The sequence below is a fragment of the Asparagus officinalis genome, chromosome 9 (assembly GCF_001876935.1).
Source record: "Asparagus officinalis chromosome 9, Aspof.V1, whole genome shotgun sequence".
Taxonomy (NCBI): domain Eukaryota; kingdom Viridiplantae; phylum Streptophyta; class Magnoliopsida; order Asparagales; family Asparagaceae; genus Asparagus; species Asparagus officinalis.
In genome coordinates, this window is record NC_033802.1 from 9,416,407 (window position 1) to 9,432,671 (window position 16,265).

At 35.9% G+C, this 16,265-nt stretch overlaps 2 protein-coding genes across 3 annotated transcripts in view; one reads left to right on the top strand and one right to left on the bottom strand.

Annotated features, from left to right (window-relative positions):
• Positions 1 to 9,858, top strand: part of LOC109823173 (protein-tyrosine sulfotransferase) — a 20,030-nt gene extending 10,172 nt beyond the window's left edge. Inside the window, exons 4-15 of the mRNA XM_020389459.1 lie at positions 1 to 29; positions 1,100 to 1,388; positions 3,731 to 3,874; positions 5,066 to 5,170; positions 5,272 to 5,380; positions 5,754 to 5,823; positions 5,912 to 5,951; positions 6,906 to 7,001; positions 7,087 to 7,155; positions 7,294 to 7,413; positions 7,536 to 7,706; positions 9,435 to 9,858. The exon at positions 1 to 29 is cut by the window's left edge and continues 16 nt beyond it. Of these exons, the coding sequence (XP_020245048.1) occupies positions 1 to 29; positions 1,100 to 1,388; positions 3,731 to 3,874; positions 5,066 to 5,170; positions 5,272 to 5,380; positions 5,754 to 5,823; positions 5,912 to 5,951; positions 6,906 to 7,001; positions 7,087 to 7,155; positions 7,294 to 7,413; positions 7,536 to 7,706; positions 9,435 to 9,575 (1,383 nt within the window). The 3' untranslated portion in view covers positions 9,576 to 9,858. The remainder of the gene's footprint in view (positions 30 to 1,099; positions 1,389 to 3,730; positions 3,875 to 5,065; positions 5,171 to 5,271; positions 5,381 to 5,753; positions 5,824 to 5,911; positions 5,952 to 6,905; positions 7,002 to 7,086; positions 7,156 to 7,293; positions 7,414 to 7,535; positions 7,707 to 9,434) is intronic.
• Positions 10,093 to 16,265, bottom strand: part of LOC109823100 (protein DECREASED SIZE EXCLUSION LIMIT 1) — a 9,833-nt gene continuing 3,660 nt past the window's right edge. Inside the window, exons 6-14 of one of the 2 annotated variants that reach the window (XM_020389384.1) lie at positions 15,967 to 16,025; positions 15,718 to 15,799; positions 13,241 to 13,307; positions 13,004 to 13,086; positions 12,781 to 12,872; positions 11,915 to 12,021; positions 11,334 to 11,397; positions 10,408 to 10,594; positions 10,093 to 10,256 (exon numbers count right to left, since the gene is read on the bottom strand). In XM_020389384.1, coding sequence (XP_020244973.1) covers positions 10,490 to 10,594; positions 11,334 to 11,397; positions 11,915 to 12,021; positions 12,781 to 12,872; positions 13,004 to 13,086; positions 13,241 to 13,307; positions 15,718 to 15,799; positions 15,967 to 16,025 — 659 coding nt within the window. In that variant the 3' untranslated portion in view covers positions 10,093 to 10,256; positions 10,408 to 10,489. The remainder of the gene's footprint in view (positions 10,257 to 10,407; positions 10,595 to 11,333; positions 11,398 to 11,914; positions 12,022 to 12,780; positions 12,873 to 13,003; positions 13,087 to 13,240; positions 13,308 to 15,717; positions 15,800 to 15,966; positions 16,026 to 16,265) is intronic. The other variant, XM_020389385.1, reaches the window with a different exon arrangement.

Sequence of the window (16,265 nt, forward strand, 5' to 3'; positions counted from 1 at the left end):
TCTTATGATAAATTGCGGTTTGACCCAAGGTTAGTCTCTTGAAGTTTCTCTTGTTTTGGATAAAGACTATGTTATTTGTATAACTAGACACTTTTTCTCTTCATCGTGTAAACACAAGATATATCATGTGATTATGTTTTCCTCTCTTCTTCATAATCTTTTGTTAATTAATTATTTCTATAAGCCACAAATTTTCTCTGCTGCATGTATGTACTTATATCTGTTCCACCACTATGTTTACTAATTTGGATATTTTTCTCTTAAATTTCTTTCATGTTAATACATAATAAGCTCTTTAACTTATTTGTGGATAATAAGCTTTTAGTTTTAACACATTCAAAATCAAGTTCATTTCATAGATTGTTCGATCTAATTGACTCTTCAAAAGCATAAGATATTATAACTTCTTCTATTTAAGTTATTTCTTTTTTAACATTTAGGCCAAATAGCGCTTAAGTACCTTATAGTTTACATGACTTTGCACGTATATACCCTAGCTTTTTTCTTGACATTTGATTTAAATACCCTATTGTTTTTTATAGTAGAACTTTACTACCTTATTTTACTTAAATCTTGGAATTTTCCTGTGAAAGATTGGAATATTCTCTTCAAAAGTTCCGTGTGACTTACACGTTATAAAAGTTGTTTATTTATATTCCTGAAGTTAGTTGAATCGGTGTAAAATCTAATTTTGAGGCAGGCTCTAAGCGGGAATAGATAAGGTTGAAGATGAGTTTTTTAGTTGAAACTACCAATTTTAGGGGTCTAATTGACAATTTTTATCATATACAAATCACATGGAAATTTTAGGAGAAAAGTTCAACATTTCACAATAATATTTCCACGTTTAGCGCATAGAAGGTAGAAATGTGCTACTTTAAAAAATAGGGTATTTAAATGTCAGGAGAAAAAATATAGGGTATGCAAGTGCAAAGTCGTGAAAACTATAACGTTTTAAGTGGTATTAGCCTAAAAGTTATTACTTTTTTTACCTTTACTGTCACAAGATAGAAGTCCTAGGCTTTTATATAGGATTCTAATCTACTATGAGATGGTTTGAGTTGACATATTGTACACGTGATTTGATTTTTGTATATAGGAAACCAAATTGCAGATTGATGGTTACTCATGATGACTACAGTTTAATGTCAAAACTACCCAAGGATAGAACTTCAGTGGTAACAATATTGAGAAATCCGATTGATCGTGTCTTTAGCACATATGAGTTTTCTGTGGAAGTTGCAGCAAGGTTTCTTGTGCATCCAAATTTAACTTCAGTAACACAAATGTCTGGACGGATACGCCCAAAATCCCATGGAGTAAGTACATTGGATATATGGCCTTGGAAATACTTGGTTCCGTGGATGAGGGAGGACCTCTTTTCAAGGGTAACTTTCTCCTTTTTTTAAAGATTTTCGTTGCAAAATGTTTGACTTTTTCTGTCTTAGTAACACAAATGATACCATAGTCACACTGTCATGCTTTTGTCTATTGAGTATCATTTGCTTTGTGTTTGTCATACTGAATTTTCTCTCCACAGTTTGTATTATTTCACAAGTACAGATTGATGCTTGAAGATTATGGTTTCTAGCATAATGGTTGATGAATTGGTTCTCATCTTCTTATTACCTCTCTTTTTAATCATTAGAGTTCAACCAAAGAAAAAAAAAGGCTTTTTGATGTATCTAATTACTATATTTTCGTGTTTTAGTATAAAAGAATGTTAGAAAGTTTCTTTTTGGGCATGAGCTTAAGTCATGTTTTATGCTAGCTATATTTCCATAATATTGATTACATTTCATATGGAGTCATTGTATTCAGAACAGTAGCTAGTTTTTTGAGTTTTTGTAATTTTAGGTCGACTTATTTGCCACTGCTCGGCATTGGATCCGTGTAGCCAATGTTTTTTGCTGTTGTTGGTATTTTTCCATATTAAGAAAGTGTAGACCTCAAAAAAAGAAGACAGGTGCTTATGACAATCCCAGGTATGATAGAAATATATTGGGCTTGACGATACAAGCACCTTGGTTTCTATTCCGGTGCTAAAAGAGTATGTTGGAGCAAGTACAGTTATGTTGATACTAACGACAAGGCGTAATGTATTCAAACAGCGTTTGCCCTGTGAATTTACAAATATCTGAGACTTAGAGAAATTAACATACATTAATTGTACTGATATTCATTTCTATATATCAGGATAACCAATTTAATTATATAAATTTAGACCTTCACATGACATGGTTTGACATGGTTGTGAGGTGAGATTTCCCGCATGAATTATTAATATTGAAGTGCATTCCTGATATCATTTGCGTATTATGACTTTTTCCTTGGGAGGGAGGCTTTAACTGTTTGTAATATTATGAGTTGATTTGTTGAATTCCTTGTACTGTACTGAAGTGTCCAAGTGTTTAGCGCTATTCAGGTTGGAAAAGTGGAATATAAAGTGTTAGGTCGCAACCTGAGCTTAACTTTTGTTCTTATAGAAGAATATCCACATACTGGTGGGACTGTTTGTAGGTGAGCACAGGTTCCAACTAGGTGTTGAGCATCATCAACTTCATGTCAATGGTGCAGTGATTATTTTGTTGGTTCTTAACACAGAAAGGCCCTTACAGTTGAAAAGGAATTCTGGGAACATATGATAGATAGATAGCGAGGATGACTCAAATAGCAGTAGAAGGATATAGGGAAAAAGGCTTACTAGAAATCATGATCACGATCATCATCCACTCATCATTATAATTTGTTTTTACTTGAAATGGAGCTTCGTGCAGGCAGAACTTCACATAGAGAGTTCCACCAAAAAATTGTACCAGAAAGTTAAACCCTTTCACCAACTTCCTGTCCCAGACAGTTATGGAGATCCAAGGTCCTAGAACCTTGATGTCCAGCAGTTGAGTAGGAAGCCCATTTTACTAGACATGTTTTTGAAGCTTAACCAAAAGAAATTTTCCTAGACTCGACAGGCCAAGGTATCTTGCTCATATATATATATATATATGGAAAAGTGAATCTAAGGTGACACCCTAGGCTCCCATCTAAGGACGCGGCCTAGAATCACATCATTTCATAAATTTTTTTGCGATCCGCTCTGTTGAACTTGATCTACACGTTCTTAAACCCAAACACACCAATTTTAGGGTGAACTTGTCGTGTTTTGACCCTTCGTTGAGCCGTATAAAAAGTTCTATTCATTCGAAACCGTTAAATTTGCGGCGAGTGGATGAAGGGTCAAAACATGACGGGTTCACCCCAAAATTGGTGTGTTTGGGTTTAAGAACGTGTAGATCAAGTTCAACGGAACGGATCGCAAAAAAAAATAGGGAATGATGTTATTTTAGACCGCGTCCTTAGGTGGGAGCCTAGGGTGTCACCTTAGATTCACTTTTCCAATATATATATATATATATATATATATATATATACATATACATACATACATATGTGGAGCAATTCATTTAAGGCAAATGATTACATATAATGCTTGCATATGCATTCCATAGTTACAATAATCTTTCGCTTTTGTTCTGTGTGTATGCATGGTGCTTCCTTATGTGTGTATCTGCGCATAAGCTTGCATGTGTGCATGATCCAGTGGATGTGTATGCATTTGAACACCCTCTCTCACCTACCCCCACCGACATCCACCCGCCTATATACAAGAAAAAAAGAAGAAATATAAAGATTGTTTGATGCTTATTTGTTTCTCTATTTGATTGTTGGGCAGAGAGATGTTAGAAAGTTCGTGAAAAGTGGGTGGGCAAAGTATAATGGTAACCCATATGATATGGAAGATATGGTCATGCCTTTGCATGCATTCATCAATGACCCTGTAGCTCATGAGATCATTCACAATGGAGCCACCTTTCAGGTATGCTGTATGACTTTAAACTCTTTAGTTAACTTTATGTGAGCAAATTAATTGTTTTTGGTATTTTTTTCCCTCTAAAAGATTTCTCTACTATTATGTAATCAACATTTCATAAGTTCTAATATCCCAAGAGGTTTTAACGAGGCTACATGGGCATGGACTCAAATTCACATATGTGACCAAGTAATATTGTAGGCGTAGAAAACAACATCTAAGGAATAAGAGACCCAAATCAACTTTTCAGCATTCCTGATTTCCAATAACATAACCATTGGGAGTAGCAGGGGACTTACTCCTAATTCTTTGCATTCTCTAGTGTGTAGTTACGTTACAAAGGAAATATGTAGGATGGAAGTAATTTTATGTTGAGAATCCGAATTGTTATCATTTCTTTAAGACAGTTAGCAAGTTGGTTTAATTTAAATTCTATACCATGGGAATAAGTGTAAAATATGATGTATGCAATTTGATTACCATTTTGGCCCTGACTCGTGATTAAGATAACACTAATCACCAATTCTACACTATGATTTTTTTTTTGACTAATGTACTTCTAGTGTCTGCTAGTTTCAATTGATTTAAAGTAGTGAATAGAGAAGCCTGTGTACCTCTTGTACAATTCTTGTAGAAGTTCTATTTAAGTGTCATTGAATTTTGTTTGGTATATGTCCGGGTACCAGTGGATACTGTCTCACATTATCCCTGGATACTTGGGTCTAGCACCTAAACTGCTGAAGTGATGTAGAACATGTTGCAGATGCGTTCATAAAGAAGTTGGACCAGCAGAAGCCCAAATGGGGACCCCAAAAGGGGTTTTGACTTGCAAAAAAGAGCGTGTTGTATTTCGCAATCTGTAGGTCAGTATCAGACAAATAATTCATTAGTCTGATGCCACCTACGGAGTGCGCGATACAACCCATTTTTCGTTGTGAGTCAAAACCCCTTCCTGGGTTCCCCATTTGGGCTTCTGCGACTGCAACTTCTCCTTGAATGCATCTGCAACATGTTCTACATCATAAAGGTTTTCAAGACTACTTAATATTGTTATTCTCGATCATCAGCCTTCTTTGACACCCTCACCACCACCCAAATAAAAAAGTGAAGATGGAAAAAAGAAAACTTGAATTTTCAATGTTCTATTTCATAAAGTATTTTTATTTGTTATCCTGGCTTTATGATATTCACTGGCAGGTAGCAGGGCTAACAAACAACTCCTATATTGATGGATCACACACAGTGCGACATTGTGTGAGGAAGTATCCAACACTTGGACAATATGTACTTCAGATTGCAAAGGTATGATAAGTATGGTTTTGGATCATGCATGTGATTTTCCCATCACTGCCCACCGCTATACTCGATGCATATAGCAGTTACGCTTTATTGTACTGTTGCAGAATAGATTGGACCATATGTTATATGTTGGACTTACTGAAGAACACAAGGAGTCTGCAACAATCTTCGCCAATATGGTTGGTGCACAGGTACTCTCCCAATCCCAGGTAAGTTTAATATAGCCAAGTCTCCTCAAACTGGAAACAGATTTACTTTTGTACACTTTGCTGTAGCTTGATTATTACATGAACACGTTTGAACCTACTGGGAGTACTGAAAGCAGTACAATCATCTCTACTTTTTTGTTTATGAAACTTTTTAGCTATTTATTTACTACTATCATGAATCATGGCCGCATGAAAACAGTAGACATACCACATGTATGTGGCCTTTAAAATGCTTTAGCGTGGCCCCTTTCCTGCTCATAGCTACCTTTAATTTGTACCATGTCACATTCCTAGTTGGTCGGGAAACTTGTTCTATTGTTGTAAGGAGCCTTCTCATATAATGTCATGTTCCATAGTCATGCCCATTTTGATCGTAGATGTTGATAAAGATGATATTGACATCATGAAATCCTGCGAGGATAGAGAGGAACTTTCAGAACTAGCTTTGTCTGTGGGTTTTGAGTAGTCTGGGTTTCTCCATCTAGTGTGCGCAAAGTGTATGAGTCTGCTGGGCTCATATTATATGTTTCTACAGAAAGGAGAAAAATAGTTGGTTTCAGTCAACTAACGTACAGGTAGGTTCGTCCCTGTAACCAGGCAACCATGGCAGAGGTTTCACGCGTCATGTAGTTATGGAAGAGAGGCAAGTTAATCATGTTATGTCAATTTATTTCGGGGAAGGGTTCATAGCTTACATAACAGAAATTATGTCTTTTGTGGTGTAAATAGTATTTCATGTTGATATGCATTCATCTATACGTACTGTACGAGTACGTATGCACTGATATTTGAGTTGGAGTCACCTTGATGTTCAATGTTCTTTCTTATATTCCTGTCAGTGTCACGGGCTGTTTGTTTCGCATCTTGAACTAGGGAACTTGATGGAGTGGGCATGCTCTTTGTAAAAAACCAACATGTTACTCAGCGGTATGAATGAGGCTAATATGGTTGTTTGTGTAATACAGAGCATGTAATGCACATGTCTACATGTTTTATAGTCACCACCTTAAATGAGATTATGTTGATTATTGTTATCTGATTCTGTCCTTCACATCCTCTGAAAATCACTATTTTTGTTCCATATCTGCCTGCATTTGTGCAATGGATATAGTTCCAATTTGTAGAGTCGTTGATAATTTGGCATCCAGCACAAATCAATGCCCCCAACCGCCCAAGATAGAAAATAAAAGGAAAGAAAAAAAAGAAAAAAAAGAAAAAAAAAGAAAAAAAAGTCCCGCCTGGTGTACAACACACGTGCGCGCACACATACCCACACACACTGAAACACTTCATGCATGCACACAAGAAATAAAACAAGAAAACAAACAAAACATTGTTGGTTTTGGCAGCTGATTTGTGTGCGAGAAATTTGACTCTAGAGCCCAGTCACTGATTATTAAAGTTCATTTGTGCCTCCTGAAGATCTCTGTCTGTATATGCAGTAGCTTTACACAGTAATGATTTTAACCTTTGAGCTAAACTAATGAGTAAAAAGGTCTCACTGGCATAGGCACAGTACAACTTAAATTTTGCTGGAAAAAAATGCAAAATTCTCATTTCATTTCTTTCTCAAAGCAGAAATAAACTTTGCTGGAGAACCTGAAGACGGACTAAATCAGGATCAGGTATGTTTAGTTTGATCCACTGTTCTTACTAGGATAGTAATGCCTTTGAGTCATTATTATTCACGTGTGTCCATTTTCATGATAGCATAGCATAAGCAGTGAACAAGCTGAAGGAGTCTCTTCCCCGACGGATGCCAATATAAAAAATCAAAGTGTAAGTGATTTTTTCTTCTTTTTCAAGTTTTTGAAGAAATTTGGATTTACCTTGCTTTAAATTTATTCTTGAATTGCCCATAGTTTTTCTTATGCACCCTTCCCTCGTTAGCTGATGTATTTTCTTCATGTTTAGCAGATGACAGTTGGACAACTGATGGATGCCTACGAAGTGTGTATATCCTCTTTGCGGAAATCACAAGGTGCTCGGCGTACCATGTCTTTGAAAAGAATTGCTCCTGCAAATTTTTCCAAGGAGGTAGGTTGTACTTAGGAATTATAATTAGTTATGCAATCTTTGTACCTGCAGATACTCATTATAAAACTTGTGCTACCTATGTGGAACAGTCATTTTATTGAAGTTAAATTTGGGTTTGTCAGGCACGTGTTCGTGTTCCTGAAAAACTTCTGCAGGAGATACTTTCATTAAACAGTCTTGATGTGGAGCTCTACAAGCATGCTCAGGGTATCTTCCTCCAACAGCAGAAACATCTCATGCAAAAAAGTGGAGAGATTTTAGACCACCGACGTATTCAGCTTTTACCTGGGCCGGTTAGTCCTGCCTTTTTTTAATTTAAATAAATAAGCGTAATCATACACACGATGTTCAGAATTCTATTATTAAGAACAATATCACCACGGAAAACCAGACTTTTTACTTGCATGAAGTATTGAATTACTTTCAGAATAGGATGGCTATCATGTAGTAACTAAGGGGTCCATCTGGCAATAATTTAAATAAGAGGGATATAGTAGTAGTTAGCCATTCCTTAACCAAGGGATTCAACTGGTTAGCCATTAGGAAAGATTCGTTTTAAACACTCTTACTCTTCTTGAGTGTTTGGGAATAAAGAGGATTAGTACTACTTTCTTTTTAAATTAAGGGGTTTTCTCTTAACCTGTCTAAAGATGTGGATTAGCAAACCCCAAGGGGGACAGTTTATGGGGCTTAATCCTTAACCCCCAAACAACTTAATTTGATCAAAGGGTTAAATTAGTTAACCCTTTATTTAAATGGGTTAACTAATCTGCACGAGGAAGAGGATTTTAGTCAGCTTCCTCATCGGGGTAGTGCAGAAAGAGAGACTATGCTTAAAACAAATAATGCCTTATTGAGAATATATCATATATATAATATAATATACTATAATATCATATATAATATATAATATACTATATAATAATATAAAGTTATATATATATCATAGATATATACTATTATTATATCATATAAGATTAATGGGTATCCTTGTCATAGCGAGAGAGATTTTCCTCCTATGACACCTCTAAAATCACATGATTGAGTGCACATTGTGGATGATCGCGGCTCGCGTTGAACTTGATCTATCAATATTCTAAAACCCCAACAACACCAAGTTTGGGGTGAACGGCCGTCGTCGTGTTGACAACCTCCATCAGGCCATGTGAAAAAGTTCTATTCATTCAAAATTCGTTAAAATTGATACGAGGTGATGAGGGTAAGCGACGAGCAGGGGTTCAGCGCCCAACTTGGTGTGTTGGGGTTTTAGAATATGTAGATCAAGTTCAAGCGGAGGCGGATCATTGCACGATATACTCGCTCCAATCATGTGAATTTTAGAGGGCGATCATTAGTGGAGGTAAATCCCTCCTATGAAGCAGGTATAACCCATTAATCTGCATATATAATATATATATATATATAATAATATACTAATATAACTACTATAATGGCAACTATTTTATCATTTTTTAGTAGATAATTTAGGATATATAACTATTTTGGGATTTCTATAGTAATTAGTTTAGGGGATTAACCTTCTTAATACTAATGTATTTGCCAAGCACAAAAGTTAACCCTTCATCTTTCTATTCCGAACAGAATTTAGTTATATTTAATACCTCATCATGGGTTAACTGAAGTTAACCCTTCTCCTTAAACCTCCCTTCTTAACCCTTGTCAAATGACACCTGAAGGATTAACTCATTTAACCGCTGTAAAATAATTGTTTAAACCCTTTCATAATTTTTGTGTTTGGCATTTAGGGTGGGTCGACTCACTTTATTGTCTGTGTTAACTTTTTGTGTTTGGTCAGCTAAGGAGGGGTTAACTCTCCCAAACCCCTCACTTAACCTGTTGCCAAAAGACACCTAGGTGGTAAGAGAAAGTCGGTCCGACTTTGATGAATGAGCTGGAAAACTTTAGCAAACATTAGCAAACTCTAGAATTTCCTCAGCTAGAGTTGGACTTGCTGCAATTTTTCATGATATACTCGTAACAAAAACCTGTATATCTTTCAGGAAACACAAGGCTGGCGTGTTAACTTGCAGGGGGCTGCGTTGCGGAGGGTCTTTTCTTTAGCTATTTTAACTTTCATGTTCATTCTGGCATTTATTTTAATTGTAACTGCAAGGAGGAGAGCATCCAAACTTAAAGTATGAGCATATGGAAATAGCAGTCTTTGGGGAACAATTGATGCGATAGGTTAATGGCCTCTGGTTCCAGAGCGGAAGCTTGTACATTGTATCATTTTGATACTTGTGTTCCCCTGTGTACTGAAGGGGAAAGCTTGTGGGCTTCTGTGTTGTATATGCTAGAAGCTTGCATGATAAAATATTGTGATTTGGAAGAGGTTGAATATAATTGTCGTAATTTTCCTTAACCCTGTCAGTTTCCTTGCCCTGAATGTACTCAATTTTTCTTATTTTGTTGTGTTATGATCCTTGTGCTACGCTGTTCATGCTTCATGCCAAGATTTTGCTTGGGTAAGGAGCATAGAAATATTAACATTTCGGACGGTGCCAATCAATCTTATGTTGCTGATGTGGATTTATATGGAAGTTTTATGGCCAACAGCAGTAATGATTTTAGATCTAGAGGATTTCCACGCTCAATATTTGACAGCAAGGTCAACCAATTTAGGTGCGGGCTCAAGATCTCGTAGAATACATAACAACGTGAAAGAAGAATACAATTTCGTTGCAAGACTGAAGCTTCAATTGGAAGGTATTAACCTTTACAGTTCAAATACAACATAGCTATATAACATTGAACGTGCGTATGGATCCTGCTTCAAACTGGAACAGCAACGAAATGGAGGAGTATGTAACGCAGCAGTCAATCTGCAAGAGGTAAAGAAGCATTTGAACGAGTGATTCAAAAGATACAGACGGTGTGAACGAAACAAAGTGAGGAAGCAACAAACACCTAGAGCTATTAACTAGTACATAAAGGCTGATTTGGAGGCATCCATATGGTTTAAACGACAGGTACCTTTGAGGACTTTAGGGAGCTCATTTTGTCTTTGCTCATTGCCGTCTTTAGTCACCGCTACTGGCTACATGCCAAGGTTTGACTATTGTTGAATACGAGGAGGGTATAATTCCCATAATGCCACCTTGGTGTCCTCTGAGCAAGAAGCCATCAGCTTGCAATCAGGGGTGAATGATACTGCATTGCACTGCAAAGAAGGGAAACTATGAACAATTACCATATGCTCCAATTTATAAAGAAAACTTAATAGTTCGATACCTTAACCAAATTCCAGAATAAGGAAGTCTATAACCCTTGAGTGGATGTGATCTTTTAACATAGCGTACACTATGGACAGAGATTATAGAACATGCAATAAGGATGCATGTATGCGTATCATATTGCAGTACAATGGAAGGAAAAGCATGATTAGCCAATCACCAACCACAACTTCAAAAAGGTAAGTTTAGTATTTTGATCAGTGGACTGGTGTCCCGGTAAAAAAACATGTCATGTCAATTATCTGAAGTCCAGGATGCAAATGCAACATTCTATTTGATATGTAATACCATCATTTGAGATTGTTCGTGTATGCTAACAGAGTAAATAAAACAACTGGTTTGACTGAGATTTCAATAGCTCCGCACATTCTTTATAAGAAAATTAAGTCATACAGGTTTTAAGCGAGTAAATAAGTAGCGAATGCAAGTGGATGGCATGCATGCCATATTGGATACAAAAAGAGTGAAGTGGCCAATTCGCTGGTCTCCATTTATTGGGGGGAAAATCAGGAGAATGATTCTAACTTGAACATGATCAATACTTAATCTTATATACTGCTAAAATTACATATTTTGATGAGTACAGGACAACAAACATGCAAATGTTACTTAGTGCTCATCGCCTAAAAGGATAACATGACGAAAACCAAAAATAAATGACCATACCGAAGCACTATGATACTTCAGCACTGCAAGAGCATTTCCTTTGCGGTAGTTATAAATTCTCACTCTGCCATAATATACAGAAAGAAAAGATTAACATGAAAATCCTAATACTGTCAGAAGACTGATACTTGGAAAATGACAAATCAAAAAGCTTTCCTTATCCTTTAGGTGACTACATTCTTGGAAAGAACAGAAGTTTGTGATTTTCAAATTTAGAAGACAAGAATGAGCACAACTGAAGAACATTTCATGAAAAACTTATAACGATGGAAGGATAACCCAAGTTTTCGAACAAATAAAAAGCACAGAGTTTTTTTACGCATTAAAACCATTAAAATAGTAAGAAAATAATATATGACAAAAAGATTGCACGTAGAAGACTAAATACATGGTACTTTATGCCACTGTATAAGAAAATTTATAGTACTTATCAAAAGATGTTTTTATAATGTAATTTTTCATCATCAGTTGGTAACAATGGATAAGAGAGTGCTTAAGCACGTGAATAATTTCACTTTAGACATCTTCTCATCATCAGTTAAATATCTTGTACATGAAAAATCTAGGATATAGAAGCTGACCTATGGTCCCATCCAGCTGTTGCTGCAATTTTATTGTCAGCTCGGACTGAGGTGCTTGCTATGCCAGGTCGCTCCAAAGTTATTTCCTTTTTAATAGTACAAGAGCCCTGAAGTGAAAGAAAGAAAAATATAGCTATCGAATTGAAATTTTTTGTAAAGATATGTATTTCTCTCATATAGATATAGCACAATTCATGTTAACTAAAAATGTTTCCAATTGACACCGAGAATAGGCATGCTTGACTAGTAATGACTGGAGAAATTTCAGTATTAATTATGATTGTAATTGCATTATTAGAAACTTTAGCATTTTGATTTTAGTAGAACCTAAAGGGTGGTGGTGGCCCAATGCACAAGGCTCCCATCATTGTGGGCTCTAGGGAGGATCAGATGTATGCAGTCTTAAACCCATATGCCGAGAGGCTGTTTCCGATATTTGAACCCTCCAAGTCACAAGGAAGCAACCTTGCCATTAAGCCAAGGCACAACCTCATTTAGTAGGAGCTTTACTGTAGAATTATTTATAAAGGAAAAGTTATTGATTTAGACTTTTATTTAATCCTATATAAATTTGGATCCTTTGGGTCTATAAATGTCCGACATCATCCCTGAGGACAGATTTTCAGGGACATATCTATGCATAGTGCTTCACAAATTATAAGAAGAAACCACATTCCAGTGAAAGCATTTTACAGGCTCCATCAATGAACAAAACTAGAGGAAACTAAAATTAGGTGATGGTTCTTTACTAACAGAGCAAAAGATGTCAGAAACCTGAGCCCAGAAAACTAAGGCGAGGAGCTACAGAAAAGGAAGCAGGTTAAAATGGATACTTGAAGCTTGATTACATTTCTATCATAACTTACCGTTTGATGATTGAGGGTAAACATCACAAGTTTGTTGTCAGCAGCTCCAGAGATGCCACCACTACACTGACCATCAATTGATATGCTCAAAACTGTAGACATGGAAGTTAATTAAATGCCATGCGGATTACTCAAATATTGATATTACTTGGATACATGGTCTTTAGCATTTCCATCTTTCTAGACTACAGAAATGAGAGTCCTAAAAAATAAGGTGAACAACCTGCTTCAGAATGATAATTTACAGAGGATACTGGAACTTCAGTCTTTCGTATATCCCACCAAAGCATGCTTCCATCTTCGTAACTGTTAGATGCAGAGAGTTCTGTTATAATCGCCCCCCTCTGTTCTATAAGTATATGTATAGGAAAAGTACACCTATCTTTCAGATAATAGAGACTCAATTACCCTCATTTTTACATAATAGAGACTCAATTAGGAGACACATGAGAAGACGTACCCAGTCAAAATATTTAGGAATCCTTGAGATTCAGATGGTAAAAACGCTTGAACGGCCATACACATTCCTGCAGTTTATCTCTAAAATGATAGGTGTTAGCTAACATAAAAGAATAAGATCAACAAGTATATTATATTCATCAAATTTTAGTTTTAAAAGACAACACAACATCAAAGGTCGTGTCACACCCCAGGGCAATACCTAATCTTAGCCCGAGAAGCTCAGTTTCTCACTCACTCACAGTGCATGGGATCAAAAATTATTTTCTGTATCTCAATTTCTACCCAGCTATGCGTCTTCCAAGGTGCTGATGTGGTATTCCCATAAAAACTAGGAATTAGGGAAGGCCATTACACATTTATGTCCTATAATGGTTTTAGTAGCCACTACTGACCTACACAGAAATTCAAATTATTATGATAGCTGACCATACTTGCAGCTTGATTGTCCTCACTAGGGAACGAATCTGGTATGTTAATTATTGTTGTATTAATATTTCCCACATAGCAACACAAGCATAGATGACACTAAAGATATATTTTTTTCATACACATCCATTCATTTCTTCTGAATTATTGCATCCATAACTAAAATATTTGTCTTACATAGGCCTCCAAGCAATTCCTTTAGGCATAAAACGTCCATCTGACGTTACAACTTCATTATGTTTATTTGGTCTGTTCGGGTGAGAACAGGAAGGGGAGGCATCTGATGCCGCAATACACCATAACCTATATAAAAAGATCCAACTTGTCGAACATGATCCGAATAATTCGAAGTAACTGAACATAAAAGGTTAAACATATTTCGAAATTTCTTGTGAATGAGATTGCCCTAAACTTTCTTATACCAAGGTGTTTAGATTTGTGGTTTAAAATATCCCAATTAACTGTAAGTTGTTTAGATTTTAATAAAAAAATCAACAGTTTGCTTTCTTAGCTCATAAGGGTCAAACTGTTGATACAGTTAATTCAAGATGCTGATTTGTAGCAATTATTTTGCAAGGTGTTAAATCAAAGGGCCAAACTTCCTCAGATGTTGTTTTTTAATTTTAATGTTCCAATGTATGGTTTTATTATGATAAAAAATGAGCTAAAGTACGAACAACAGTCGAAGCACAGTCAACTATATAAGGATCAGATGGGGCAAGTCCTACTAAGGATGAATTAGAGGTACAGAGAGGAGGTAGGTTAAGTTCACAATTCGAGAATCAAATCATATGAGAAGAAAAAAGCAGGGAGAGGGAGAATGAAGAAAACAGAAATGATATCCTTTTATATTAGAGATCTAATGTATTTTTATCACGCTTCTGCTCCCTCAGTATGCTCCAAAAATGGTACAGAAGTCCAACTTAATTGAAAAAAAGACTTTGCTTATTTAACGACGGGAAAGGGTTTTACTACAGAATTTAAAACAACTCCAATTCAGGAGATCATGTGTAATTGAATTATAAATTGTATGATTTTCCCCGTCTGACATAATATCATCTGGGTTTCAAGGCTGTTTTGTCCATAATTTTGTTGGCTTTGAAATTGGTGGAAACCAACTGGTCGGTATCAGATAGGAAGCCATAAAATTTGGTCAATGTCTCATGGAGATTTATGAAGCATAGATGATCTGTTTTGAATTGGAGAAGGCTTGACAATTATGCCAATGATTATAAATTTAAATAAGTAACACTGGAAATAAATATAGCCTCAAGCAAAATAAATGGCTAAAAGGAACGTAACTGATATAATTGCCATGTACATATTAAACTAGAAGATTATGAGAATTGGAAATGGCTTGACACAGTGGAAGATTATTCTCTAACACAATCCTTAATATAGTTGGAAATGAATGGACAAAATGGAAGATTATTCTCTAATGTTATATACTAACATATCTTTTTGTGACTACGAGAGATAAAAGGTGAAACACGGTTTCAATGGGTAAGATAGGTAGTACGCAGATTGAATGGGGTGATAGGGAAACTGGAAAAGTTGTGAAACAGAAGACAACGCCATGAAACCAGCAAACATGGTAAACGAATTTTCAAAAACAAAATGATAATTCCTTGAATTGCAAGAATTTAAAACGATCCCGTTTGGCAGGTACATATTATCATTTCCTGTTAGACAGATGTAGTGACTAAGACGATACTCCAGATAATACACTAACCAGAACCAATAAAAATTCCTCTGAGAAAACTATGCTCATATTCCCGAGTTACAATGAACTAACTATTACACTTACTAAAAGAGTAATTTCTATTCAAATTCCTCACAGCTCAAGCTCAGTTCCAATAGCTGGAGAAAGAGAATAAACCAGAAGGACAAACAAGAGACAAATATTGCCAAACAACAGTTGAGCTCAACTGAACTACAAAGATAATTTGAAAATGGCTGACTTGAGATAGTGTCAATCAAAGAAATACTGCTTGCACTACTAAAATACAACTGTTTGGTTTGCAGCTAATAACAAAATCACAAGCATACCTCTTTGCTTTGCGGAGCTTCCCACATTGCACTGGGGAAAGCACACTAACTTTTTTGCAACACTGAGGTCCCAAACTTCAACCTACCCATATTGAAGTTAATCATCAGTGCTAAGTAATAAATGAATTAACCAGATTAGTAATCATAGTAAACAAGGTACACCACATCTATTTGGTTGTATGACTATTTTACTTTTTTCTAGACACAACTTGTAACATTTCTTATTCATCGTTTTAATAGACTAATCACCTGAGAAGAATCTTCACCCGCAAGAACCATTATATTTTGTCTAGCATTGGTGAAAGTGCCTGGAGGAATTACAAAGCAATTAGAAGCCAGTTCTTGAAGTAAAGGTATAACTTAAACCAATTAGGTTTTATGCTAAGGAGATCCATTGTGGCAGCTGTTTTTCCAGTAGACAATTGATAAAGAGAATGAGAGATGCAAAGACATGAGAAGAGAGTCCTACATATGATATGATTTTCATTGGTTTTAAAGTGCCTTGTCCGATATTTGGGGTATCTTAGAAAAAAACAACTATCTAGCAG